Genomic DNA, 27,806 nt, shown 5'->3' with positions numbered 1-27,806 from the left:
GTAGTTTAAGTTGCTTTAGAATTAAGGAAGAAACTGCCATATTTGGGAACTTTGCTAGGAATTTAAAGGCTTATTCTCTTTCAACACTAAAACTTTGTATTACAGGTTTGTCACACATTATTGGAAATGGTCCTTAGTCTAATTCCAGTTGTTAGAAATGGACAGTTTTATACTAAAAGTTGAAATATAGGTCCCAGAAATTTCTGATTTGATAATTCAGGCCAAACATCCTGCTGAAAGGCAAAAGGCTGAGCAAGAAAAACAAAACTCTTGAAAGCATCAAATAGTTGAAAGGTGAGTGGGAAATTCTCAGCCAACATCAGGGAAGGGATTGGAATTCACAGAGGCAAGCCATAACCACTAGAAAACTGAAACAATCATATGAACCAACTTGACCTAACTGACACTCACAGAACACTTTAGCCAACAACAGCAGAATATGCATTATTTTCAAACACACATGAGCCATATACCAGGCCATTTACAAAGTCTCAATACATTTAAAAGGATTGAAATAACATGAAGTATGCTTTTCTGGCCACAATGATACTAAATCAAAAACAGGAATAAAACTGGGGGCTGGGCATGGTGGCTCATGCCTGTAATACCAGCATTTTGGGAGGCTGAGGCAGGTGAATCACTTGAGGTCAAGAGTTTGAGACCAGCCTGGCCAACATAGTGACACCTGTCTCTACCAAAAATACAAAAAATTAGCCTGGTGTGGTGGCACACACCTGTAATCCCAGCTACTCAGGAGGCTGAGGCAGAATTGCTTAAACCTGAGAGGCCAAGGTTGCAGTGAGCCTAGATCGCACTACTGCACTCCAGCTTGGTGATAGAATGAGACTCTGTCTCAAAAATAAATAAATAAATAAAATTGGGAGATGCCCAAGTATTTTGAAAATTAAGAACAATTTTTAAATAATCCATGAGTAGAAGAACAAACTAACTCAAAGTAGGAAGAAAATATTAAGGATTCAAATGAAAATCAGTGCAGGCCTGGTGCGGTAGCTTACACCTGTAATCTCAGCACTTTGGGAGGCCAAGATGGGCACATCATGAGGTCAGGAGATCGATACCATCCTGGCCAATATGGTGAAACCCTGTCTCTACTAAAAATACAAAAAAAATTAGCTGGGAGTGGTGGCGTGTGCCTGTAATCCCAGCTACTTGGGAGGCTGAGACAGGAGCATCACTTGAACCAGGGAGTCAGAGGTTGCAGTGAGCTGAGATCACACCACTACACTCCAGCCTGACAACAGAAAAAAAAAAAAAAATCAGTGCAGTAGAAAATAGAAAACAGAAGTGAAAAATCAGTGAAACAAAAAGTTGCTTCTTTGAAAAGACCAACAAGATTGAGGAATCTTTGGTGAAAATAAGAAAAAGGTGAAAAAACACAAATGCGTAAATAATGAGTGAAAGAGGGAATGTCATTACTGACCCTACAACATTTGAAAGAATTATTCGTGTCATACATGAATAATTCTATGACAAAAAATTAGGCAACTCAGATGAAATGGAAGTTTCTAGAAAGATACAAACTACCAAAAGTGATTCAAGAAGAAGAAATATAGAATCTTAATATACTTATAATAAACAAAAAAAATTAATTCATAATATAAAATCTGGCCACAAAGAAAAGCTTGGCCCAGAAGTTTTCACTGGTGAATTTTATCAAACATTTAAGACAGAAGTAATATCAGTTCTTCACCAACTCTTTGAGTAGAAAGAATAAGAAGGACCACTTCCTAATTTATTCTATGAGGCCAATATTACCATGAAACCAAAGCCAAAGACATCATGTGAAAACTACAGAATATAAGTGCAAATGCCCTTAACAAAATCATAGCAAAACAACTTTAGGAACAGAGAAAAAGAATTATATACCATGACCAAGTGGGATGTATCTGTGGAATGAGAGGTTGATTTAACATTTGAAAATCAATGAATATAATAGACAATATTAATAGGATAAAGGATAAAATTTATGTGATTACCTCAGTAGATACAAAAAAGGTATTTGATAAAATCCAATACCCATTCATAATAAAAACTCTTAATAAATTAGGAATGGAAGGCACTTTCCTCAATCTAATAAAGTGCATCTATAGGACCGGTGTGGTGGCTCAAGCCTGTAATCCCAGCACTTTGGGAGGCCGAGGAGGGCAGATCACAAGGTCAGGAGTTTGAGACCAGCCTAACCAACATGATGAAACCCTGTCTCTACTAAAAATACAAAAAGTAGCAAGGTGTGGTGGTGCATGCCTATAATCCCTGCTACTCAGGAGGCTGAGGCAGGAGAATCAATTGAACCCGGGAGCCGGAGGTTGCAGTGAGCCGAGATTGCACCACTGCACTCCAGCCTGAGTGACAGAGTGACTCCATCTCAAACAATAAATAAATAAAAATAATGTGCATCTATAAGGAGCTAACAGCTAACATCATATTTAACGGTGGAGTACTGGGTGCTTTCCCATAAGATGAGGAATAAGGCAAGCATGTTGGGTCTTGCCATTTCTATCCAGCATTGTAGGGATGCTCTAGCCAGTCCAATAATAAAGAAGACAGCAATCTAGATTGAAAAAGGACAAATACAACTGTCTTTATTTCAGCCTAGGCAACAGAGTGAGACCCTGTCTCAAAAAGAAAAGAACATGCTAAGGAATCCATGCCAAAAAAAGCCACTAGAACTAATAAACATGCTAAATACATTCGAGGACATAGGATTAAGATTCAAAAAGCAGCTGTACTTTACTATACAAGGAATGAGCAATATGAAAATGAAATTAATAAAACTAGTCCACCAAAGACAATAAAATGCTTAGGAATAAACTTAACAAAAATGTGTAAGGCATGTGTGTTGAAAACTACAAAACACTGCTTGAGAGAGAATAAAGAAAATCCAAATAAGTGGAAAGACATTTCATGTTCACAGACTGGAAGACACAATATGTTAGGTGCCAGTTGTCTGTACATTCAATGTGACTTTTCTCGCGTTCCAGTAGGCCTTCTTTCAGAATTGACAAGCTGACTTAAACCTTATACGGAAGTGCAAAAGACCCTGAAGAGGCAAAACAATTTTGAAAAATAGCAAAGTTAAAGGACTGCATGCTCCCTGATTTCAAAGCTTACTAAAAGTTATAGTAAGCAAGATAGCTGTGATCCTAATGCAAGGAAAGATGCATATCAATGGAACAGAGTTGATACAAAACAATTCTTCATTTGTGATCACTTGATTTTTACCAACATACCAAGGAAATTTTATAGGGAAAAGATGGCCTTTTCAACAAATGAAAAACTTTTAGTTTGAGAGCACAGCTTGAGCACACTCTTCTAGAAATTTGCATTGTTGTAAAGAGAGTAGGTTTAAGAGCAATAAAAGATTTTGATAAGAATACAGGTTGAAGTTTTTGAATACTCGTTAAAATAAGTGAAAAACAGTACGTGGCTCAAAACTAACAGAAGGTTAAAATGGAATGGGGAAAAAGCACCAAATCCAAAAGGAAGGTGAGAAAGAGTTGGAGAAAGAACACAGAATGGTCAGGAGGAACAGAGAGCACAGAAGGCAGCCAGAGGGTGCTGGCTGCAGTGACAGCATTAGATGTAATAAACTAAATGGTCCAATGAAAGGATTAAAATGGTGGGCTATATTAAAAATGCTATGTCTACAAAGCTCAAATACAGCCCATAGGATACAGAAAACTGGAAAGTAAAGGAGAAGTTATAGCATGCAACCTTTAACTAAAAGAAAACTGATTTAGCTATACTGGACTAGCATGGGGGAAATTTTCAAAACAAGTTATTTCTGGGAATAAAATTCATAAAGTAAAATTCAAAATAATTCAGCCAATTCATAAAGATAAAAGGATGATGTCACCAAGAAAATAACAACTAGAAATGTGCATGTCCTTTTTTTTTTTTTTTTTTGAGACAGTCTTGTTTTGTCGTCAGGCACCAGGCTGGAGCGTAGTAGTGGGATCTCAGCTCACTTCAACCTCTGCCTCCCGGGTTCAAGCAATTCGGCCTCAGCCTCCCAAGTAGCTGGGACTACAGGTACACACCACCATGCCCAACTAATTTTTGTGTTTTTAGTAGAGACAGGGTTTCACCATGTTAGCCAGGATGGTCTCGATCTCTTGATTTTGTGATCTGCCCGCCTTGGCCTCCCAAAGAGCTCAGATTACAGGCGTGAGCCACCGCGCTTGGCAGGAATGTGCATGTTCTAAATGCGGCTTCAAAATACTGAAAAAGCTTGTTCTTTAAAAGAAGAGTAAATATAGGCTGAGTGCAGAGGCTCATGCCTGTAATCCCAGCACTTTGGGAGGTCGAGGCGGGCAGATCACCTGAGGTCAGGAATTCAAGACCCCCTGGCTAACATGGTGAAACCCTGTCTCTACTAAAAATACAAAAATTATCTGGGCATCATGGCAGGTGCCTGTAATCCCAGCTACTGAGGAGGCTGAGGCAGGAGAATCGCTTGAACCTGGGAGGTGGAGATTGTAGAGAGCTGAGATTGTGCCACTGCACTCCAGCCTGGGCGACAAGAGCAAAACTCCGTTTCAGAAAAACAAACAACAGCAAAAACAAACAAAGAAAATCCCCCAAAACCCAACTTTCTATCAAACCGATAGAACAAGGAGACAACAAAATCAAGATGCAAAATATTTCAGTAATAAATTAACAAAAAATTTGACATCATGGACATGTATGGATACTATCCCCAACAACCACCAATTCCATGTTCTTTTAGAATGCATGGGAATACTTACAAAAATTCGGACAGAAGAAATCTCCTCTTCCCTCTACCCCTGCTTTTCCCTATACCTGCTGATAGCAACAACGGTCAGAGATAAGGGAGTTTTCTTTAGAACTGGTACACAAAGTATAGGTTGTGTGAACAAATTTAACAAATAGCACAGGATTCTCAGTTAAAATTGAATTTCAGAGAAGTAGCAAATAATTTCTTCGTATAAATACATCCCATTTCATACTAAAAAATGTGTGTGTTGTTTCTCTGAAATTCAAATGTAACTCTGCATCTGGTATTTTTTCTGGAAACCCTAATCATAGGAGAGAAGGGATTGTCATTTGGGAGGAGATGTCCAGAGACTCTTCACCTCTTCCCTGAACTAAAGGTTTGGTTGGTGCTCCTGGCTCAGTCATGTGACTTGGAGAGCTGATCCTTGGGGAGCTGGGAAAGGGAACCTTTCTTTGGGGTGCCTTTGGCCCTTTGCAGGGTCCTTCCTTGAGCAGCCATGGCTCAGTGCTCCCCAGCACCCCAAACTCTCAGCGCAGTGAAGGCAGCACATCCTTCCATTCCACTCATGTTTCAGCCAGGCACAGGCACCAGTGTAAACAAGACACCAACAAATGCAGGCATGATTTGCAAAAACACAGACATTTTAACTTTAATAAGTTATAGAAGTAAGAGTCAAATTTTACATTACAGAACAAAAATGTATTGATTGCTGTATCAGTAAGCCAGAATTTTGTGATTTGAGTTCAGCACCTTGATTCAGTATGGTGGCTACCTGTCATATAGGAGGGAGTAGAATCATGCTTCATCTGCTAAGATGTTGCTATTGAGCACCATTTATATACTCAAAACAAACAGAAAAACCGTAAAATACACATGAGAGGCTTATACATGAAATTCCATGGGTTTTCCAAAAGGAGTAAATCAGAGAGCTGGGTCCCACAAATCTAACACGAGTCTGTCAACTAATTAGAAGTGACACAGGGACACTGTAGCAGATTTTCTAGCACAGTGAAAGGCCTGAGTCTCATCATGGGGTTAGAAACTCAGCTAGAAGACATCTGTCTGCCTCCTCCAGGTGCCAAGAGCTCCCCAGATGCAGAACTGGCTTGCAAAGATCGGGACTGTTACTAAGCCAGTTCTCCAAGTGGTCCCCAGCTCAGTGGAGATTGGTGTTGTTTCTCAGAGCCTGGTGAGCAGTGCATTCCTTAAACAGAGAGACTTCTGAGGACCATATGGCTCTAGAGGACTCTTTTGACATATGGCTCAAGGATTGAGGATGGCACATAGGTCACAGCCACGCTGGCCGTCAGTTCCCAGAGGGCACCTTGCTCCTGTCAGCAGAAGACAGGTGCTCAGGGAATGTCCCACCTGGGCCTCTTCCAGCCTCAAGCCAGGAAGCCCTGCTCTGCTGGGATCTGGGAATGGAGCATTCCCATCCAGAGGTCCCTAGACTGGGTAAACTGAGTCATACTCTCTGCCTAGCATTAGTCCTGAACTTCCTTCACATCCTAGGACAGACCCAAGTAAGAACCGCCCAGTTGAATAACACCAGCTCTCCGGGTTCAACCAACAATGGAAAGCCTTGGGCTCAATTTCCTAATTACAGAGGCAGGATTACACACATGCTGTAAACCACACCATAAGGAACAGGTACTATGAGAGACAGTCAGGAAGGTTTTCTCCAGTTTGGTTCTTTAGGAGACACGGGGACAGTGCGCAACACGTGTGGGATGCGGAGGTGGAGGCGGAGGGAGGGAGGCTAGCCATTGCCTAGGTGGAGATTGAAGCGTCAGCCCCGATTCCGTTCTTGCTGGTTCCTACACCATCATTTTGTCCCTTGGACCATACACACCGACCCACCCACACACATGCAGCCTCAGATACTTAGCACCTCAAAAATCAGTAGAAGGTAGCCACTATGCTATGATCCTGAGCCTCATCCATATAATGGGGAAATCAACAACAACAAGTTCTCAAGTGAGGATTGGCAAGAGTACACAGCCTCTAGGAGTTTCTTAAACAGGAAAAGCTTAAGAATTATGTGTCACACTAAGCCCAGCTAAGGAGCTAATGTGCCCCTGGGTCTTATAATTCTGGAAAGTTTAAGCTTCATGTTCACAAAATATCAATGCAGTGAGAGATAAAAATGAGCCACCCTTCTCCCATCCACCCCCACTCCCTTCCTCCTATTTCTCTCTTACTTGCATCTTGCTCACAAAGCACCATTCTCTGGAAAATAGGAGCTATTAAAGTTTTCAAGGAGCAAAAGATAATGTAGACTCTCCCCATCTCCCACCCTATACCCCTGTCAGAGGCCATATTTAGCAGATCACTCCTGGGTTCTGGGGCTTCTAAGGGACAGAGGCAAGAGTTGGGCAGAGCTGGACAGGGAAGGCCCATTCCCAGCAAGAAAGCAAAGCCCACAAAGCCCAGGATCCCGGAATCCTTAGGCCTGGCCGTAGGGAGATTCCAGGCTCTTGAACCACTCACTGAACCTTCCCAGTAGAGCACGTGCCTCCCCCATTCTTCTCAGGTACTTGGGGAGGGAAGAGACTCTCTGGGGAGCCCTGGGGCCAAGGTGGCCAGGGAAGAATGCAGGAGCTGTTCCACCAGAGCCTGGAAGGCAGCCCGCAAGGCCAGGGTTAGTGGACAGGGGAGAGGCCTGGGAGGGCACCTCACTGTTTTCTTGGCATGGACCATGTTTAGACCTATCCTTACGTCCTGTTATAGAATTCTCATTACTTTCCAGGTGAAGAGGACAACTGCACAGCTCAGACTCAGTTGAGACATTCAGGTGCTGTACAACATGAGCACCAAATAGGTCAGATGCCCTTTAGCTCTTAATTAGCAAGACTGCATCAGGCCAAGAACACTGGAGGCCTCCTTAAAATATTCTGAGTTGACCTTTAAAGATTGAGTTTTTTTGTGAAAATCTAGACTTCTTCCAAAAAAGGACACTGTCTGGCAAGGCCTGGGATAGTGGAGCAGAGATGAAGAGAGATACAGATTTCACAGTGGCAGCAATGGCCAAACCCAACAATCAGCTCTAGGTGGGTGTGGCTGTTGGGGGTGGTCACAGTGCCCAGCGGACCACTACACTCACCCTGGTCACCTGCCTGGCCCCGGAAGACGATTTGAGTTCATCACCTCCACTTCACTGTACTCATCTTGGCAGCTGGTCAGTTATGCAATAAATCACCATTTCTCCTAACAGTCCCACAGGCTGTGTCTGGGGATTGGTAGGAAATGTCATGCATCACCACCAAGGAAAGGAAGATTCCCAATCACTGCTTAGCAACTGGGGCCAATTTTTTTTTTCTCTGAGTGATCCCTCCTGCCCTGCCCTCACTGATGGAGGCTGTACAGCTTTTATATTCCTCTCCACTCCACACCCGACACCACTGCAGGATTTGGTCACTCCTCGGCTGGGAAGTGTGCATGCTAACCTAGTTACCACATGCTCACGCCTATCTTTCTCACATCATTCCCCCTCTTTGTTTTCTCAAAACCTTTTGGAATCAGGAATTTTGACTTCATCTCTGTGACACAGGATTTGCTATCCCATGGAATATCTCTATAAGCAAGAAAAAAGTGCTAATGATGCTATCTTTCCATTTTATTAGAACTTTCCGAGCATCTCTTTCTTCCGCATCTCGTCAATGAGCTCTTGGATTCTTTGGTTTCTGGTCTTTTCATATGGGCTCGGTCGTCGAGGAATTAAATTGGGTGTCTGGACTTCATCTTCCAGGCCATGGATTTTGTAGGGTTCATCTAAAGCATTGGTTTCCGGGTGATCCTCTGTGGCATTTGTGTTGGAGGCATTGAGAGGGACTTCCAGGAGGTTGCCTGGCGATGGCTGCACCTCCATGATGAGAGTGGGCACTGGGAGGGTGGGCATGAACACGTCGATGTCATTATGCTTCCCAAGCGGTGGCTCTATCCTGTCCTCCACGTTGCTGAGGTTGTTGTGCAGGTTACAGGACTTGCAGCACAGCTTGTTGTAGCCTGGGATGGAGCAATAGCGAGACAAGACTTCCATCCTACAGAATATTGACTTGTCGCCTTGGCAGTGGCCCTCTGAAAGAGAAAAGTGGGACAAATAACCAAAGGACAAGATAAGGGGGACTTTGTTCCCCCACAGGATGCAGCTTGCTGGAGGAGGCATGTGGAAGAACCCAGAGACAGCACAGAGGCAAGTGAGCCCAGGCAGAAAGTCTGTGTGGGTTCAGTGTCAGAGCATCCCCAGAGCAGGCAGCATCTAGGGACCCCTGCCCCGAAGTGCTGACACACAAGCTGTGAACAAGGCTTCCTTCCTCCAAGCAGGCCCCAGCTGAACCTGGATGTTTCAGTATCTCTTAAAGTTTGAGAAAGATATGAGGCCTGTTTGTTCTTACAGAGCAATTCTAAGCTCATCTTAAAGAATAGGATTTCATCACATCTTCACATTTGACATCCTAGTGATAACCCCAGTGAAATTCTGTGGCAAGGCTTGACTCTACAATAATCTGTAAGTGGTAACTATAACAAAATTAAACCTAAAAAAGCCAATTCCTAAGACTCAATATAGCAAATCCCAGCACTGCTGTGGCCCCACTGTGTTTCACAACTCCCAGATGTTGTTCCCATTCTTACCCAAATGCCCCAGATGATCTTTTAACTGAACAGTGCCTAAAGGAAAGTCAAAGATCACCCAAACTTGCATGGGCTTTCCTACACTTGCCTCCTTCCTGACAACCTCATGTCCAGCCTCTGCTCCATCCCCCTATGGCACTGCCACCTTGAGCATCCAGCCATTTCCTGAAGAAACATGCTGCCCTCACATAGATTAATTCTTCCACACTGCACATGTTTCTCTTTCCTTTCCACCCAAGAAACTGGTCAACTGTGGTCCAGCTTTCACGGAGAGTCCCGACTCTCCATAGAAGCCACCATTATCTCTCACTTTCCACCTAGCCGTCTTCTCTCTGGCCCATCTCCACCTCTGTCTGCAGCTATGTTCATTCAGCCCATCAGCTCTTGCTGCTCTCACTCTCTCTTTACTCTGTCTTCTTCCCAAGTTTTCACCCCTTCTCTCTCCCCACCCACTCATTCCACAACACAAAAATTGAGATGATTTTTTTTTTTTTTTTTTTTTTTTGAGACCAAGTCTCGCTCTGTTGCTAGGCCGGAGTGCAGAGGCACCATCTTGGCTCACTGCAACCTCTGCCTGCCCTGGGGTTCAAACGATTCTCCTGCCTCAGCCTCCTGAGTAGCTGGGACTAAAGGTGCATGCCACCATGCCCGGCTAATTTTTGTATTTTTAGTAGAGAAGGGATTTCACCATGTCGGCCAGGAGGCTCTCGATCTCTTGACCTTGTGATCCAGTCGCCTTGTCCACCCGAAGTGCTGGGATTACAGGCTTGAGCCACTGCACCCGGCCAAATTGAGATGATTTTTAAAAATTCACTCAAGATGAAAGATTAAGTCATGTTACAGGAGACATCTGATTCACTATAAATTCCTAATCACTGACCTCCGTGAGCCCAGCACTGCCTGTTATGGTCTCTGCTCAGCTGCTCGCTACTCTCCACAGTGATGACTTCAGACTTTTCCCATGCAAACCCTCGATGTGCCCTCCTTTTCCCTCACTCTCCTTAGTTGAACTTATCTACTATTGAAAGAAAGGAAGGAAGGAAGAAGTGAAAGGAAGGAGGAATTGAAGGAAGGAAAGGAAGGAAAAAAGGAAAGGGGTGGAGGGACACAAGGAGACAAGGGAGGAAGAAAGGGAGGGAGGGAAAAAGGGGCAGGCATTGGAGGGGAGCCACATCTGACACAGTTACCCCATACACTGTCATATGGCACTATCTACATCTGAAGCCACCCAACCCACTGAAACTTCCCGCAATAACAGACAAGACCCTCCTCCTCCCGTCAAGGGCCAGTGGTTCTGATGTCCTCCTGCTTCTTAATGGCCACTGCTTCAGCCTGTAATTTTCCCTTAGAAGCTTGTGACAGACCACCAGCCCCAAGCCCCTGAAGCTTCAGACTTGCTACAAGTCACATCCACCAAGTGCCTGTGGGTCCCAAAAGCCCCCGAGACTCAACCCATGCAGTCGGAGCTCAGGCTTCTGCTGCAAACTGCTGTCTCCATGCATGGTGTTTCAAGCCCACAAGCCAAACACCTGGGTGTCCCCTCCTATACACTATCAGATATGCCCTTGTTCCTCCCCCTCTCCCACCTCCACCCTGGCTTAGCTGCCTCTTGGCTGTGCCGTGGGAGGGGTCTGTGTCCATTCTTTACCCATGTCATCTAGCTATCCTGCTCTAGTCAGAGTGCTGTTTTCTCACTGAAGAGGTGACCATGGCACGCACCCCACCCTCACTTGAAGCCTATGACCTGTCCCCTTCCCTCTCCTGCCTCCTTCTGGCCTTAGATTCCTTGCTCTGCATGGATCTCCTTCTGGCCACAGGGCCTTTGCACATGCAATGCCTCTCTCCTGCCTCCAGCTACCACCCAACCTCCTTCAGGTAGGTGCAGCTGGAGCACATCTTCCTCAGGCGGGCATCGCCTGACCTCCTTGAACAGGTAAGATTTCTGCAGCACATGGTCTCAGCAGCTGTGCCTTCCCAGCCAAACTCACATCTGATGTCAGATAACTGACTAGTGCCAGACTTTTTCATTATCCTGAAAGCTCTAAAAGGCAGAGCCCCAGAGCCTAGAACAGTGAACGAAAATAATGCATAAAGGCATAAAAAAGATAAGGTATGAAAAAGATAAATGTGAGTAACTGAGGAAGTTCAAAACAGGGAAATTTTGAATCTTAAAATAGCAAAGCTCTAGGTAAGAAGAACATAGGGAGGCCATGTGTCAGAGGGGCACCCAACCTTGGCCGTGAGCTTCTAAATGGCCAAAACAAGGAGAACACACGACTGGCTGCAGGGTCCACCATGAAAAGGGAGTTAAAACCCACTGGCCATCAGGAGAAGCAGGGGTCTCTCTCACAGTGAGCCAAGAACCCATGCTCATGATGCCGAGGGGAAAGGGGAAGGGCCTGGTGCCAGGGGAGATGCTGGAAATCAAATTGTAAGATCCTGAGATGTAGCTGTCAGGATTTTGAAACTGACAGAAGGCTTTTCTCAGATAAAAATCTTACACAGATGCCCAATATATGAAACAGATAGAATCAGACGCTGGTGATAATGCTATTTGAAGATGGGTGGAGGAGACACAAGGCTCCTGTCGCTGCCGCACCCCATCATCTCCAGCAGCCTGGGAGGCTAAAGGTGTGAAACCACTGATCCCCACCCTGAGGTGTTCTGTATAAGGGCCTCCCCACCCCGCATCCCATATGCTTTGACAAAGGAGGGAGCCTGGGCCTGGTGGTACTGGGAAGGACACCCTGGCCACACACTGCCCCTTCTCCTGTTGCCCGTGGCTTTTCCAAGGCTGGTATAACACAGTTTTGACATCTCCACTTCCCTCACTGTCTTCCCTACTAGGCTGGGATCCCTGAAAAGCAGGTATCACATCAGCCTGGTACAGCAGTGGGCCAAGTGTGCCAAGTCCCTCCCTCCACCTGGTTTTGTAGATAAGTTTTATTGGATCAGGGCCATGCCCATACATTTCTTATCTGTGGCTGCTTTCCCACTATAAAGGCAGAGCTGAGTCCCATGACAGATACCATGTGGGCTCCAATTCCCAAAATATTTACTACCTGGCCCTTTACAGAAGAAGTTGACTGACCCTGACTCAAGTGCACGCCCAGGTCAGAGCCAGGCACAAGAAAGTACTCCGTAAATGTCCACTGAGTGAAGAGCGGCAGCCCCAGGTGGGGTCTCCTTTCCGCCTGGTCTACATATTAGACTCCTATATCTGATTTTCTCTCAACAGTGGGCAGAATTGCTGTTAGTTTTTAAAAATAACAGTCAATGAATAAATATAAAGTTGAAATAAAATCCTGGCCAAGAGCTTGATTATGCAAATGTCCTACCAAGATTTCAAAAGAGCCTAGAAAAATGTTAAAGTGATCATGACCAACTGATCTTAAAGGTACCCCAGGGTTTATGTATTTTTAAGTGTTATCACGGACCACAGAGATGAGTGATGTGTCCTGAGGCAATGGCTGGCATGCCTCTCCACCAAGGTGATCACTGTGGTTTTATAATACTTGATCTTCAGCCGTTTCCAGCAGCAATTAAGTAGCAAGACCTATTGTCTTCCAGTGAATGACCATCAACCATTGAGAGTAAACACAGTTTTCATAAACTTAAGTCACCGTGGGCTACTCCCACAGTCTTGGCTACATATGAACAGCACCTGCATTATTACTTGCTTAGTTATAGCCTTTAAATTAATTCTTTTTTAAACTTAAAATTGGTTTTAGAAGAAAACCTTATACTACCACCACTCATAGGAAACTACTGCGATGAACAAAGGTAACCCTGAATATGAATACAAAAAAATGTTTTAAGTCCTAAGTCAATTTCAAAGTCAAACTTTAACTCATCAAATTCTAGAGAGATGCCTGCCTGCCAAGCTCTGAGTTGGAGAGAAATGAGCAAATGTGAGAGAGGCTGAAGCTGGCATCAAGTGAGGCTTTCTCCCTGAGGTCACTGTAAAGCATGAAAGGAACTAGGAAGGGACTGCTTGGCACAGTGTGGCCCCGGCTACGTTTATGCACCACCGGATCACCTTCCATCTCCCATGCTTTTGAAAACGCTGGATGGAGAATACATCGTTCTCATTTCTCAATAAAGGAGTGGTGGGCTCAGGCACCCATACCAACATTCAAAAGGTCATGCAGCTAGTTTAAAAAGCAAGGCACCATCCTCCAGACATGCCCTCCTCGGCTTTTGTGCTGTAGGCAGTGTCTCCAGTTCCGGCCTAGGAGTCCCTTAGGGGGCATTGCTCCTGACCCATCTCTGGGAAGGGAGACTGAGTGGAGGGAAGTACTGTCAGACCCAATTTTCCCTGATGCTCCTTATCTCCCTTAAGCTGTCTTTTGATAAAGATCTGACTGAGCTCTGGGCAGGCTGAACTCAGCCATTGCTACCGTGGTCGCTCCCTCCCCAGGTTAGCCCCTGGGCCTGGCCCTGTGCCTGAGGCCTGTCCCCATGATGCTGGGCTGCTCCCCGCTGTTTTCTCTCATGGCCTCCCATGCTTTTCTTCCCCACTGGTGGGACTCCTCAGTGGTACAAAAAAGGGAGGAGTGAGATTCCCACGGGCAGAACACAGCCCAAGCCCCAGATCAGGAAGTCCCTGTAAAACCCAGACCCTCTTTCTTGTCATTGTCAGCAATGTGAGAGAACACAGGCCCTGTGGCTGCCTGGGAAGACCTTGGAAGACATGGGAAGGTCGGCTGCCCAGAAAGCCACTGCTGCCCTGCCTGTCTCCCAACCCAGGCTTTTCTGGGGCTGGCCCACCCCCTCAACCTGAGCCACATGGGCACCTCTCCCTTCCTGAACAAGTAGTCCAAGGCTGAGAGCCATGCCTGGAGCCATGGCAGTGACCTGCTGGTGGCTCACGGCAGGTGACCTGGACCAGCAATGTCTGGGCTACTGACCCCACATTCCCACTCCACAGGCTCTGATCCCAAGATGAGAAGAAACCATCTGGGGCCCTTTTCCTGACGAGGAGACCTCCATATAGAACCTAGATATTCTTGCAGGGTGCTCATTTGACACGATTCAAAACCCAGAACACAGTGGAGTGTCTCAATGGTTTGCTATCAGATTTTGGAAAATGTCTGGGGAGGAGGGATGGGCCCTAAATATCTATGTTGGGCAGCGGGGAGTGGGTCAGTAAAGTCATTGGAATCAGAAATTGTGCTCATTAATGCTACTCTGGGCCATGAAGAAGAGAAGGAGCCATCAGCTTGCCAAACCCACGCACCCAGTTTTACGGAACTTTTATTGAGTTTATTTGTGGGATGCATGACAGGAGGTCTTTCCATCATTAGTAAGAAGAAAAGGTCATTTTCACAGTCACTTTGGCACACGCTAACGTCTCATAAAAAAAAAAAAGAACCAGAAAAGCAACGACAATGGAACCTATAGAATACGTCATTAAATACATACAAAACACTAATAAAATATCCCTGATAAACCAAAGTGCATATGCCCAGGACAGTACTGCACCTTTCCCAGTCGCGTGCGTGCTCGCATGGCCTCGTCAAAGTTGGAAGTTAACAGTCGTGAGATTAGTACGCAGTTGCACACTGGTTATTTACAGAACAGTAATCAGAGCCGCAGGGGTAGGGGTCGGCCACCCGGCAGGGATGCAGTGTGAACAGAGGCGGTGGCTGGGGTGGAGGGACAGAGCAGAGTGCTACATGGGTCGCGGCTCAGGGCCCAGGGGGTCGCCCCCTGGGTGTAAGGCCGCGCTGTGGAGCACCCTCGGGGGCTCCACGCAACAGTCAGCGCCGACTGGCCAGGTGGGCATCAGGGCAGACTCCAGTCCGCAGAGATGGACCGCGCGCACCGCTCAGCCCAAGGCGCAAAGCCATCTGCACTTGGAAACCTTAACCTTGGCAAAAGGTGGATGAACGGATCAGCTCCCCTATACCTTCCCTGCCTCCTACCTGTACCAAGTTTTCCATCTGAAGCTGGAGTTAGCAGCCAATCCTGTTACCTTTCAACTTTAAGGCATTTTCTACATAGTTTTTCTAAGCAAAAAAGCAATAAAAATTGAGGTAATTCTGTAGTTGTTCACACTGGTAGGCGAGGCACGCCCGCACCAGTCACTCTCTCTCAGCCCTACGGAGGGGGTACTGTGCGCTAGATGAGAAAAGGCCATTGGGGCTAAAGGGCAGACAATGGAGGTGGGGAGTGTCCCCACGCCCAGCCACGTCCCTCTGCCGCCTCCGTGACCGACCCCCGCAGGACAGGGCCGGGCGCGGCTGTGAGTTGCGGAAGGCCGGGTGGAAGCAGGCCATAGTTTCACGAGTCAGAAGGACACGCTCAGCAAAGGGTCAGCAGCAGCAGCGACAGCGGTGGCAGCCGGGAAGCCCCTGGCAGCGCTGGAAACTCGAGGTGGGGTCCCCGCACGGCGACGCAAGACCGCGCCCCCGAGACCCCCAAGGCCACGCCTCAAGGGTGGGCGGGGCTGGGGGCGGGTTCGGCCCGGAGGGTCGCCCTTTGGCCACCGGCCCCTCCTGCAACTACTACAGATCTTTGCCCCTTTACAAGCCATCACCAACCAGGTTCCGGCCCGGCAGAGGCCCGAGCCCCTGCCACACCTCGGCGAGGCTGGCCCCGCCAGCAGGCCGCGCGGCCCGGAGCAGACGCCGAGCTCAGAGGCCCGGGAGAAAACGGTCACCCCAGAGCGCGCCCGGAGAGTCAGGGGAGCTTTCCATAGACAGAGAGGAGGGGGGCCCAAGGCAAGCTCCACAGGGCGCAGGGCATGCACTGGAGGGCAGAGGCAGAGTTATAAACGGGTCGGTTACTTGACGAGATCTTCTGGATGGGCGAGTCGGGGTCGGGGCGGGACAGCCACTGAACCACGTAGCTCTTCTTGGAGGGATCGGAGATGTTTCCTAGAGGAAGGAGAGAGGGCTGGGGTTGCAGGGCAGCAGGCTGGGGCCCCCACCACAGACAGAGAGGCTCTGGGTCTCCTGGAGTCCTGGGGAAGCATCATTCAAGGTCCTCCCCCTAGACAAACTGTCCTCTGTTGCCAAGTCCATGCCCACCTCCTACCGCTCCGACAGCATCCTGGGTCTCATCCAACCGGTCTCCCACTGCCCTGGCATGCGGGCTCTGTCGCCTCCTTTTCTGTGCAGGCTCCTCTGCCCCTGTGCCCTTCCCTGCTCCCTAGGTTCCACCCACTGTCTCGATCTCTGAGCTCCCAGAACACCTGGACAGAGCCGTGTGTTGGGAATGAGAGATCCTGCATCCACCCTCTCCAGCTAGGGGCAGGTGCCTAGAGCCCCCTGAGCTCCCTAATCTATAGAAGGAAACTGTGGCAGGCAGACTCTAGTCTTGAGGTGGGCACTGGGAAAACTTTGACTCAGCCTAGGAGGCTGTGTGGAGACCTTGGAGGTGACACCTGCATAGCATTTGGCCAGGCATCTGTGCGCAGCAGGTTCTCCTTGAAGGGCACAGAGCACACCCTCTACTCACACAGGTATCCCCTACCCACACAGGCACCCCCCTATTCATGCAGGCACCCCCTACACCTTAGGCACCAAGCACTCCCTGGCCGGCAGAGTCCTCTTGTTGCTGTGAGTCTGAAGTGCCCTGAAAGCAGGGAGGGGCAAGTCAGCTGCACACAGCTCCCTGTATGTCCTGCCAGGCAAAGGTCCCAGCCCTGGCCTGCAGTGCTCCGCCTCTCCACGCTCACAGATGTTGAGTGCCGCTACTCTCAGGGAAGAGCCAGATTTGCCTGAACCAAGTCTCCGACCCTTGTGGCCTTAGGCTGCTGCATTTTGGGAGGAGGGGCAGGGGCAGGGGCAGGGGCAGGGGTTGCAGAGGGCTTACGGGGACAGGGGCCCAGCCTGCAGATCCTCGCCGTCTCAGGCCGCTCCTCCTGGCAGATGCCGAAGCTGTCGTCCGCAGTGCGACAGAGCACTGGCCGCTCCTGGGTGCCGTTGCCACAGGTTACTGAGCACTGCAGGAGGAAAGTTACCAGGCAGGGTTCACCTCTCACCCAGGGCCCACACTGGCAGAGCTGGAGGAGCCCACGGTCCCCAGGCATGTGACCTATGTGCTTGGGAGGTGTGGGGCAGTGGGAAGAGTGGGGTTGGAGGCTGCCTTGCTCTGCCCTGGGAGGCTGCCTCAATCTCCTGGGGCTCTAAAGGGACCCACATGCCTGTCTCTCTGAGCTGTTATGAGACAGTGCCCATATACAGACCGGCATAGTCTTGGCGTTGCTGAGCTCTGGCTGGAAGAGGTCCAAGGCCCAGGAAAACCTGCTGTGCACTGGGCAGGCTTTGAGGTGGGGCCCCTGGGAATGCTCTGACCCAGCCAACGAGGCTCCAGCAGGCTCCCCACAATCCTGGACACAAGGCTGTACCACTAGTGCCCTCACTAGCTCTTCCAGCCCTCAGTACTCCCTCTGCTCCACCACACTGACCAAGGAGGTGCCAGAAGGAGCAGTCACACCCAGCCCTGTCCAAGGAAAACTCTCCAGTCCTCACCATATACGCAAGAAAAGGCTGACTCAGCAGACCTGGATTGTTCAAACCCTGCACATTCTCAATAAAGGTCTGTGTTCTTTTTTCTTTTGTTGTTTTTGAGACAGTATCTCCCTCTGTGGCCCAGGCTGGAGTACAGTGGCATGATGTCAGCTCCCTGCAACCTCCACCTCCCAGGCTTAAGCAATCCTCCCACCTTAGCCTCCTGAGGAGCAGGGAGTACAGGCACGCACCACCATACCAGGCTGATTTTTTTTTTTAAAGACAGGGTCTCACCATGTTGCCCAGGCTGGTCTCTAACTCCTGGGCTCAAGCTATCATCTGCCCACCTCAGCATCCCAAAGTGCTGGGATTACAGGCATGAACCACTGGGTCCAGCCAATGTGTTTTCAAGTCTTGTGTCTTGTGAAGCTTGGCCCTTGTGCAGCTCCTGGGAACCAAGCTCACGGAAGGTTCCACCTGTTAAGGGTGCCTTTGCATGCCTGAGGCCTTGAGTGAGGCCTTGAGTTATGCTGTACCAGTTGGTTTGGGTAGTTCATACCAACAATGATGAATGGGGAACACTGCTTTTCCTCTAAAGTCTGAGGTCACATCTATGTATGTGGCTGACCCCAGTGAAAACCCCAGATGCCCAGGCTCTGTTGGGCTTCCCTGGTTGGCAGCATTTCATGTGCATTGCCACACATGGGTATGGGGAGAATTCAGTGCATCTCTGTGACCCCACTGGAAGGGACAGCAGGAGCTGGCGCCTGGATTCCTCCCTACCTCCTTGCCTGTGACTTTTCCCTTTTTCCCGATTCTACTCTGTGTCCTTTCACTGTAAGCCCCACTTCTGAGTCTGTGAGTCCTCCTGGTGGATTACTGAGCCTGAGGGTGGTCTTGGGGAACCCCTGACCCACCAGATCTGTGAGCGGGCTGTCAGAGCTCATGTCAGCTCTGGCCTGGCTGCGGCTGGCTCTCAGGCCCTGCCCCTAGGACCGCCTGGGACCTGCCTTTCAGTCTATCCTCATTATTCCTCCCGGCACAGGCCTAAGCACTCCCTGCTTATCTCCCCTCCTTGGCTGGTCTCCTAGACACCCTTCTCACCTCTGCATGAGACCTAAGACCTCCTCTCTGATCCTGGAGCCCTGAACATCCCACTGGGCCTTGGAGCCCAGGATACCCTCAGTTTCCTGGGATTCCAGACCCCATGTCACACAGAAGCCTCTGCTTATGCAGACACACATTCCACTGGTTTTTTAGCATAGCACTGACCACGTGGCACCTACTGGTGCCCTGAAACCCATGAGATGTGGCTCAGGACAGGAGCTATATCCAGGCCCACATGCCAAAGGGGAATGCTCTGGCCACCTCAGTCCCACCCAAACTCAGTTTGGGAGCTGAGGACATGGGGTCGTGGGATTGCTTACCTGGGACCAGGGCCCGGCTCGCCACCGGCCAGGGCAGAGCTCACGGTTGCAGGCCCGGCGGCTCTCAGGCCGGGCGTCATTGCAGTGCTTGGTGTGCACGGACCGGGTGATGTTGTCATGTAGGGGCTGAACGCAGCGTACGGAGCGCACCTGCATGCCTGTCCGCCCACAGCTCTGGCTGCACGGCTCCCATTCGCCTGTGACCCACCTGCCAGGATAGAGCGGTGCATGGTCAGGCCTCTGCAGCTCCTGGAGAACCTACCTGGCTGAGCTCCAGCCTTGCTCCCTACAGCCCAGGTGGACAGCGAGAACAGAGGGCAGCCTGCTCCCCTCCCCGGTGCATTTTTGCTTATTCTCACTAAAGTACTGGCCATCCAGGCTTGCACAGTCGGGGGACTGAGGCTTGGATGCTCCAGGTCCTATTGATGATGAGTCCCATGCATGTCACCACTAGGAGACCCTGGCGAAGAGGGTGGCTGTGCAGGGCCCCAGCCTGAAGCAGTTTCCCAGCCTCCTTAGGGTCCAGCTACCTGGTCTCACCTTCTGCTGATGTCACAACTCTTCTGGGCAGAGCTCAAGAGCAGTGTGGATTCCCTCAGCACCCTGTCTTATGTAGCCCCCACCTGCCCATTTACCAACTGTCTTCCCCACTGAGGTCCCTCGGCTTAGAAATGCAGCTGCCTGCCCCCACCCCCACCCCCACCCCAGGGCCTGAGCATCAAAGCCACTGCCTAAGCACCATCTACCACAGGGACAGGAGACAAGCCCTGGGCCCACTGAGCCTGTTTCCCCATCTGGGCATAACTGTTTGTCGTCATCTTTAAGATGCACATAACTGTTCAGTTTGGAGGGTCTGAAGCTGGGGTTCCTTCTGCCCTGCAGCTTTTTAGATTCCATGGAGTGTGGTGAGAAAGACTTCGTTGAATGCCTTGGATGATGCCAGGCTCAGGCCCCACACCTCCATGCATGGGAGCCCCTGGTGGCCCCTGGCCTCACTTCTCTAGTGGGAGCCCGAGCTGGGGGCACTCACACTGGCTGGGAGCACTCCTGTGGGTTGCACGCTCTGCGGATGGCTTTGGGCTTTGAGAGGGCAGCACAGAAGCCACGGTGCACCATCTTGTGGTCCAGCCTCCGGCGGCAGCCATACTTGGTGAACTGGGACCCTGAAGACAGAGAGCTTGAAGGGGCTCAGTGGGGCAGCATGTCCCGCCCAAGGGAGCAGGAAGGGATGGGCTTCACCAGCAGTGCTAGCCTCATTCTCCTGCTCACCCTTGTGATGACAATAAGGGTGGACAGGACCCCAAGCCTGCAGCTGGCTGTGGGGAGGCCTTGGTGTGCCCCAGGTGGAGGGGTGAGAGGACAGGAGAGAGGTCACCTTCTCCCCTCGGCTGCATCTCCCTCATTGGGCTCCTGGGTCAGAGTGGAGGCCCCATTTCCTCTCCACTGCTAGGGCACCAGTTCCACCTTGACCTCACATGCCCCGTGGGCCTGGTGCAAGCCAGGAGCTGGGCAAGCACGAGGCCTGCAGCCTGCATGCTTCCTCCCACAGTCCCGATGTAGCCCTTCTCAAACAGGGCGATGTTCTCCAGCAGGGGACATCTGATCATGTCTAGGACACTTTTGTTGTCACCATTGGGGGAGGGGGTGCTACTGGCATCAGCGCGCAGAGGCCAGGGATGCTGCTTGGCACCTCACAGTGCACAGGGCAGCCCCCACAGTGGAGAGTGACGGAGCACAAACTCTCAGTGATGCGCAGGCTGCAAAACCCCGGCTTGCTGGGTGAGACCGAAGAAAGCAAGGAGACAAAGCCTGACCTCTGGGTGCCTGCAGGCATCCCGGGAAGCAGAGGCTGGGGAGGCTGACGTGGTGGGAAGCTGGTGGAGGGGCTCAGGCGAGGAGAAGCCTGAGCAGAGACCCCAAGGGGGGACACAGCATGTCTAGGAAAGCCCACAAGGCCAGTGTGGCCAGGATCTGGGAGCGAGGGACAGAGTTGAAATACATCAGGAAAGGCCAACAAGTTACCCTGACACCGGAGGCCATGAGAATTTTGTTTTTTATCCTAAGAGCAGAGGAAGCTGCTGAAGACTACGACACCAGGAAGAGATGCTGTCTGATGTGTCTCCTCAAAAGGTCACTTTGGGGTGAGAGTAGACACACAAGGGCCAGTCCAGAGGAAGGTGCCAAGACCAGGGGAAGGCCGCGAAGATGGGAATAGTAGACAGGCCCAGGAGATTTGCAGGAATCACCAGGGGTGGGTGTGCTGATAAAATCCAGGATAGTTTTGGGGCTGGGGGTGCGCAGGGTACCTGGAAGAGAACCCTTCCACCTGCCTGGGCCAGGGAGTTACCCCTTCTCTTAGTTAGCTCCTTGTCCTCTAGGTGTGGACCTGACATGGCATTCAGGGAGGTCTGTCCTGGCCACTTGCCTCGTATCTCCCAGCCCCCGGGATCAGTGAGTATGCAGGACAGGTCAGCACCTCCTGGCCACCTCTGTGTCCTATGTCCATCAACTGCAGACTGCCTGGGGTCCAGGGTGGGTAGGACCCCTCTGTTCCCAGCCCTGGTCCAGGAACATCTGGGAGGCTTTTCCCAGTGAACAGAGGGAGGGGCCTCTGGGGTGTCATCTGTACCACCGGAGTCTTGCCTGTGCCATCCTACCAATGCCAGGCATTACCCTTCTGAGCTGCCACACATCAACCTCCTGCCAGACCGGCCTGTCACCCCCACACTGAAGCAGACCCACAAAGACATGGTCTGTGCCCCACACATGCCTCTTGGCCACCTTTGCCCAAGGTGCAAACCTTGGGCCACATGCCCAAGGCCCCAGCACCTACCCTTCCTGCTCGCCCACTGGCTCCTCCAGTGCCACTAAGCCCTTGTCCACCCAGGCAAAGGTCCCTGCTGTGCCTCCTCAGCCCCTGCTCACGCTGGGCCCCATGCCAGGATACCCCCACCTTCTCGTGGTCACCCTCATGTCACCCAGGTCCCCAACTCCAAGGCCCCCTCACCTCCGCCACAGGGTTTGGAGCACGGAGACCACTTCTTCAGGGCCCACTCGTAGACCACAGAGTCATCTTCCAGGACGTTGTTGTCGTCGACGTTGAGCGAGTCCTCGTGGATCATGTATTTGTACGTCAGTGAGATTCGTGTGTCTCCCGCCGGGATGACCTGTCACCAGCCCAAGATGCCGTGATGTCCTGGCCTGCCCTGCCCTCCACGCTTCTTCCCCTGCCAGCTCAGGAAAGGCAGCTGAGGCAGACTCCAGCGGAGTCTCATTATTCTTGGCAGTGACATTCCAGGAAGTCACCTTGAGCACCGAATTCATGAATATGCAACCATTACCCCAGGGGACACAGGGTTAGGTTCCTGTGAGCCTCTTTCTCAACATTTTTGTTACCTGATCAATATATAACCTTGTTTTATGTGTGAGTCTGTTTATTTTTGTCTGTTTTTGTTTTTGAGATGAAGTTGCACTCTTTTTTCTTATTGCATTTTAGGTTTTGGGGTACATGTGAAGAACATGCAAGATAGTTGCATAGGTACACACGTGGCAGTGTGATTTGCTGCCTTCCTCCCCTTCACTCTTGTCGCCCAGGCTGGAGTGCAGTGGTGTGATCTCTGCTCACTGCAACTTTGGCCTCCTGGGTTCAAGTGATTCTCCCACCTCAGCTTCCCTAGTAGCTTGGGACTACAGGCACCCAAAACCACGCCCAGCTAATTTTCGTATTTTTAGTATAGACGGGGGTTTCACCATGTTGGCCAGGCTGGCCTCAAACTCCTGACCTCAGGCAGTACATCTGGCTTGGCCTCCCAAAGTGCAGGGATTACAGGCGTGAGCCCCTGCGCCTGGCCTATGTGTGAGTCTGTTTAAAGACACTTTATTTAAGATTTACTGTGATTCATTAACATTGAACTCACAGTCAATAGCACTGCAGCCCAAGCTGAATGCAGCTTATCTAACACAGGCATTTTCTTCTCAAGACACCAGTTTCCTAGGCTTAGGACCACTGAACAGCCCTTCAGCAATAGGCTCAGGGCCATTTTAAACAGCAAAATTGCCCCCAAAGCAGCACAAAATGGAAAGTATGTGACACTCAACAGACTGCAGAAAGGACCTTTGTTTGTGGGATGAGAGCAGAAACAAGCAGGCGGTGTGTCGAGCTGCTCCCACCTCTGCTGGGAACATGTGTCAGACAACTCACACTTTTCACCTTTCTGTGCATGCCCATTTGGGGGTCACAAGTCAATTTTATTGAGCAGGTGAATTTGCAAATACCGAAACCGTGAATACTGAGGGCCAACTGCTTATGCACTGACTCAGGCAGGTCACCAAAGGCACTTCCAGGGGGCAAGAAGTCACTGCAGGCAAGGTGGGCAGGGTGGCATGGGGTACACGGGGCACCCTGGCCCATTGCTGCACCTGCGCACAGGTGCACCCACATGTGAAGTGCTGGGGGCTGGCTAATTAATCCCATGGAGGCCAGCATGCCCACCTTAGGGGAGGGGATCCAGGGCAGGGGCTCCAGAGCAGGGGAGACTTATTTATGATGTGTACATTTTTTGACAAATAAAATACATCCTTATGCAGTTAAAATTAAATTTTAAAGAGTGATCTGGCTTCCTTGAAACCAAGTAAAAAAAAGTGATTTGAAAATCCAGCCCCCTTGGTACTTTCCTACAACAGGAGCAGCCTGTGGGCCCAGACCCAGAAGATCTGGGGTCCAGTCGTGCTTAGAGACACATTCCAGTGCAACCTAGGTCTGGGCGTCTAGCTTCCTGGGTCCTCACTGTCACTTCCCAGTGTTACTAGGTTTCAGTGTAACAGCATGCTCAAACGAGCATGCTGATGGCAGCTGTGAACGTTCTTCAGATGGCTAAACCGAAACCCCGAAAGGGGAGAGGGTGCTCAAGGTCACCCAGGGGTCATGTGGGGCTCAGAGCCCTGACTTATGGGTACATGGTCGTTCCTGGCTCTGCCCAAGTCGGAGCCTGTTGGTGCCAAGGGCAGGGTGAGATCTGAAGGGTTAGGAGGCTCAGCGTCCCAGGCACCTCCATCCCTCCCCCGGGGCCACCTGCACCCCTGCCTGGGCCCAGCCCTGCTTGAACTCACCAGAACGGTGATGGTGCCGTGGAGAGGGCCCATGGTCTGCAGCGTCTCCCGGCCATCCTCATCCCTGTACTCCCACTCCACGCCCATGGCAATGAAGGTTTTGGAACTGGCATCCACATCATTCTCTTCATTTAAGATGAATTTGCCTGTCTCCAGGTTCTTGACGGCTGAGAATGGCAAGACCAAGCACTGTGTCGTGGTCACCCAAGGGCAGGACCAGGCCCGCTGGGAGGAGGCCTGGCGACATCTGCTGGTTTGAGCAGGTGGGGAGTGGTGGGCAGCTGAACCCCTCGTCTCTCTGGCTGCCCCCTGCCGGTTTCCTCTGTGCCACCAACAGCCCAAATGGCTCTGGGAGCCCTGCCTGCCCATCACTACTCCCTTGAGCCCAGATTACCCTCAACTCACACCCTTTGCACCCACCAGCCCTGGGGGTGCTGGCTCCCCTTGGAAGCCACTCAGCAGCTGTCAAGGCCACCTACCCACAGCCTGTTGGGGGCACTCAGTGGGCACTTAGAGGCCACCTGGAGCAGTATGGCTGGGGGGGGTCTCCACCTGGTGCAGGGCATCTGCTGGATGGGCAAGCATGGGACCCTGCTGGGGTAGGGGCTTCCTACCATGGGGTGAGCAGATGTTGGGCTGAAACAGCAAGGCCCCCACCCCATCAGTAACTGTGGCCCAGCTGAGGCCCCAGCAGCTCCCCACAGCCCCAGAAGAGGCCTGGCCTGACTGGATGACACTCAGGTCATCTAGGAGCAGAGGACTTGGCTGACCAGGAAGCCCCATGCTTTCTGCAGTGTGGAGGGTAGCTGCTACAGGGGAGCTGGGTGATGTTAGTGGGCTGCAGACAGGGCATCAGTGAGAGAATCATTCCCTGCAAGCCCCTGTCATTCTGTCCACTCATAAAGGAAGCCTCTGCTTGGTGCCACAGGTCCCTGACTTCTCTCTGGCCTTTGCTCCCTTTCCACAGAGACCAGCCTCAGCTCAAGAGGCGGTGGCAGGAAGCAATGTTGGGACAGAAACGTCTTTTTGTTCAGGAGCTGACTTTTCTGTTCACCTTCTGCTTAAGGCAGGTGGTATGGATTTTGTGTTTAGGGTAGCAGTCTAAAATTTCCTCTTAAAATAAGGAAGAAAAAAAAGAGTATCGAGAGAGTGAGACCCTGTCTCTAAATAAAAACAAAATAAACAAAACAAAAGGGAGATAAAAGAAAAGGGCACAGAGTGTTTGTCAGACGGTGTGAGTGCTGGTCCACAGCAGCGTGGGAGCCCTGACTGTCCAGCCTCCTGGGGATGGTGATGAATGTGGGGCTCAGACTGGGGAAGGGACTTGTGCAGGGACCCCGACAGTCCGGGGCAACACTTCTGACCTTGGCCCACGAGTCCCCAGAAGGTAGAGCCCCAGGAACTTTCAAGGGGAGGGTGGACGGGTCCTGACAGCCTCCTAGGCAGGGCTGCCTCGTGGAAAGGGACACCAAGAGGTGTGAGAACATCCACATTTTCAGGAGATGCCAGAATCCCTGTTTTAGCTGGAATCTCTTGAATTTAAAATTAAGCCAGCTGAAAATATGTAAGTGCACTGTGAGTACCCACTGGCCAGCTGGCCTCACTATGGGGATGGCAGGGCTGCCCAGGACCTTGCCTGCCTTCCAGAGGGCAGGGGGACTTCCCACCGCAACCATGAGAACAGGGACAGGGAGTCATCCTGTAGGCTGAGGGACACATGTTTTAGATACACGTCCTTCCATAGCTGCTGCCAAGCGGAGCCCTCTGATCCCTTTGGCCTCTCCATAAGGAAAAGGCTCAGGTGGGCTGAGCAGACAGACAGGTGGAGGAGGGGCTGCTCTGGCTCAGGTCACGGCCACACAACCAGGGCCCCTGACCATGGCACTCTCCCACTGACCCGAGAGGAGTCTGGCTCTGAGACTCACCCAGATGGTGGCTGGTGGCGTCTACCTCCTGAATGAGCAGGTGCCTGGCTCCCGCAGGGATCTCAAACATCTTGATGTAACCTTTATTTGGTGTGGAAAGACACAGCAAACTGAGAAGAGAAGGGGCTGCTCGAATTCGAACAATGCAAGGAGGGGCCTCGCCTTTGAAGGCAGTTCCCTTTGGGGTCTTCCCAGGACCCTGGTATTTCTCAGGCTTTGAGCACCTACCTGAGAGGGGTCACCAGGAGAGCGGCTGCCTCTGGGCTAGTCTCTAAAGCCCAACCTGGGCACCCCCATATACTGGCATTCTCCGCTCTGACCCCTGTGACCTGAGTCCCCACTCTCCTCTTCCCCACCCATCCTGGCACCCGACTGAGGCTGTCGCTAACTTAGGATTCTCCCTCTCCCCCTCCCCAGAATAGTCATGATGAGTCAGGTCCACAGCTGCCTGGGCATGAGCTTGCTGCAGGCACTCAGGCTCCAGGGCAGAGGGCAGGGACTCACTCACCGTGCTTCTTGGGTGACCGTGTGAACGTGCCCTTGACCACTTTGCAGTGGCTGTTGTCCCCTCCGCACACGCCACACTTGTCTTCCTGCTTGCTAGAGCCAATCACACCGTCACAGCCCACCTTCTGTCAGGGGGCAGGGGGAAGGCAGTGAGCACTTGAGACGTCCAGATAGTTTTTAAACCTTTTACTGTAGAGTCAGTGTCTTACTATGTTGCCCCTAGTCTCACACTCCTGGCCTCAATCGATCCTCCTGCCTTGGCCTCCCAAAGCATTGGAATTACAGGCATGAACTACCTTGCCTGGCCTCATCTTTTATTATCTCCACAATCAGAATGCATCTAGTCATCAGCCACCTATAGGGGTGTCTCAACCTGGCAGTTTCCACCTGGGACCCCATGCGTGCAGCTCATTTTGGGCAGGTGACCCATAGAGGCCCAGGCAGGCACTATCGCTGGCTTGGTGAACATTTATGTTTGGCAAGCAGAAAATGCCGTTTATTTATTTATTTTTTGAGACACAATCTGGCTCTGTCGCTCAGGCTGGAGTACAGTGGCGTGATCTCAGCTCACTGAAACCTCTGCCTCCCGGGTTCAAGTGATTCTTCTGCCTCAGCCTCCTGAGTAGCTGGGATACAGGTGCCCGCCACCACACCCAGATTTTTTTTTTTTTTTTGTATTTTTAGTAGAAATGGGGTTTTACCATGTTGGCCAGGCTGGTCTCGAACTCCTGACCTCAGGTGATCCACCTGCCTCAGTCTCCCAAAGTACTGGGATTACAGGCCTGAGCTACCACGCTTGGCCTGGAGACACTGTTTAATGTCCAGCATTCTGAACCTGAACTAAGGTGGGAACGATGCTACCACTTTAACTAAGTGGAGAGACCAAGGAGGCCCGGGTCCTTCTATTGGCCCTGAATCTCGCTTTATAACAGGGCTCGTGAAAGTTTAAGCCAGGGATGGCCACAGGTCCCCAAGTAGCTCTGCACAA

General features: G+C 50.7%; 1 protein-coding gene across 2 annotated transcripts in view; it reads right to left on the bottom strand.

Annotated features, from left to right (window-relative positions):
• Positions 1–5,379: 5,379 nt before the first annotated feature.
• ADAMTS2 (ADAM metallopeptidase with thrombospondin type 1 motif 2) overlaps positions 5,380–27,806 on the bottom strand; it is a 220,637-nt gene continuing 198,210 nt past the window's right edge. For both annotated transcript variants that reach the window (XM_054251961.2, XM_002806603.6), the window contains 9 exons: positions 26,820–26,943; positions 26,312–26,392; positions 24,387–24,553; positions 22,285–22,444; positions 20,308–20,440; positions 19,278–19,485; positions 17,213–17,342; positions 16,183–16,272; positions 5,380–8,836 (listed from right to left, as the gene is read on the bottom strand). In XM_054251961.2, coding sequence (XP_054107936.1) covers positions 8,379–8,836; positions 16,183–16,272; positions 17,213–17,342; positions 19,278–19,485; positions 20,308–20,440; positions 22,285–22,444; positions 24,387–24,553; positions 26,312–26,392; positions 26,820–26,943 — 1,551 coding nt within the window. In that variant the 3' untranslated portion in view covers positions 5,380–8,378. The remainder of the gene's footprint in view (positions 8,837–16,182; positions 16,273–17,212; positions 17,343–19,277; positions 19,486–20,307; positions 20,441–22,284; positions 22,445–24,386; positions 24,554–26,311; positions 26,393–26,819; positions 26,944–27,806) is intronic.

Source organism: Callithrix jacchus, chromosome 2 (genome assembly GCF_049354715.1).
Source record: "Callithrix jacchus isolate 240 chromosome 2, calJac240_pri, whole genome shotgun sequence".
Classification (NCBI taxonomy): Eukaryota; Metazoa; Chordata; class Mammalia; order Primates; family Cebidae; genus Callithrix; species Callithrix jacchus.
The sequence above is the reverse complement of the archived record's forward strand: the minus strand, read 5'-3'. Positions and strand labels throughout refer to the sequence as shown.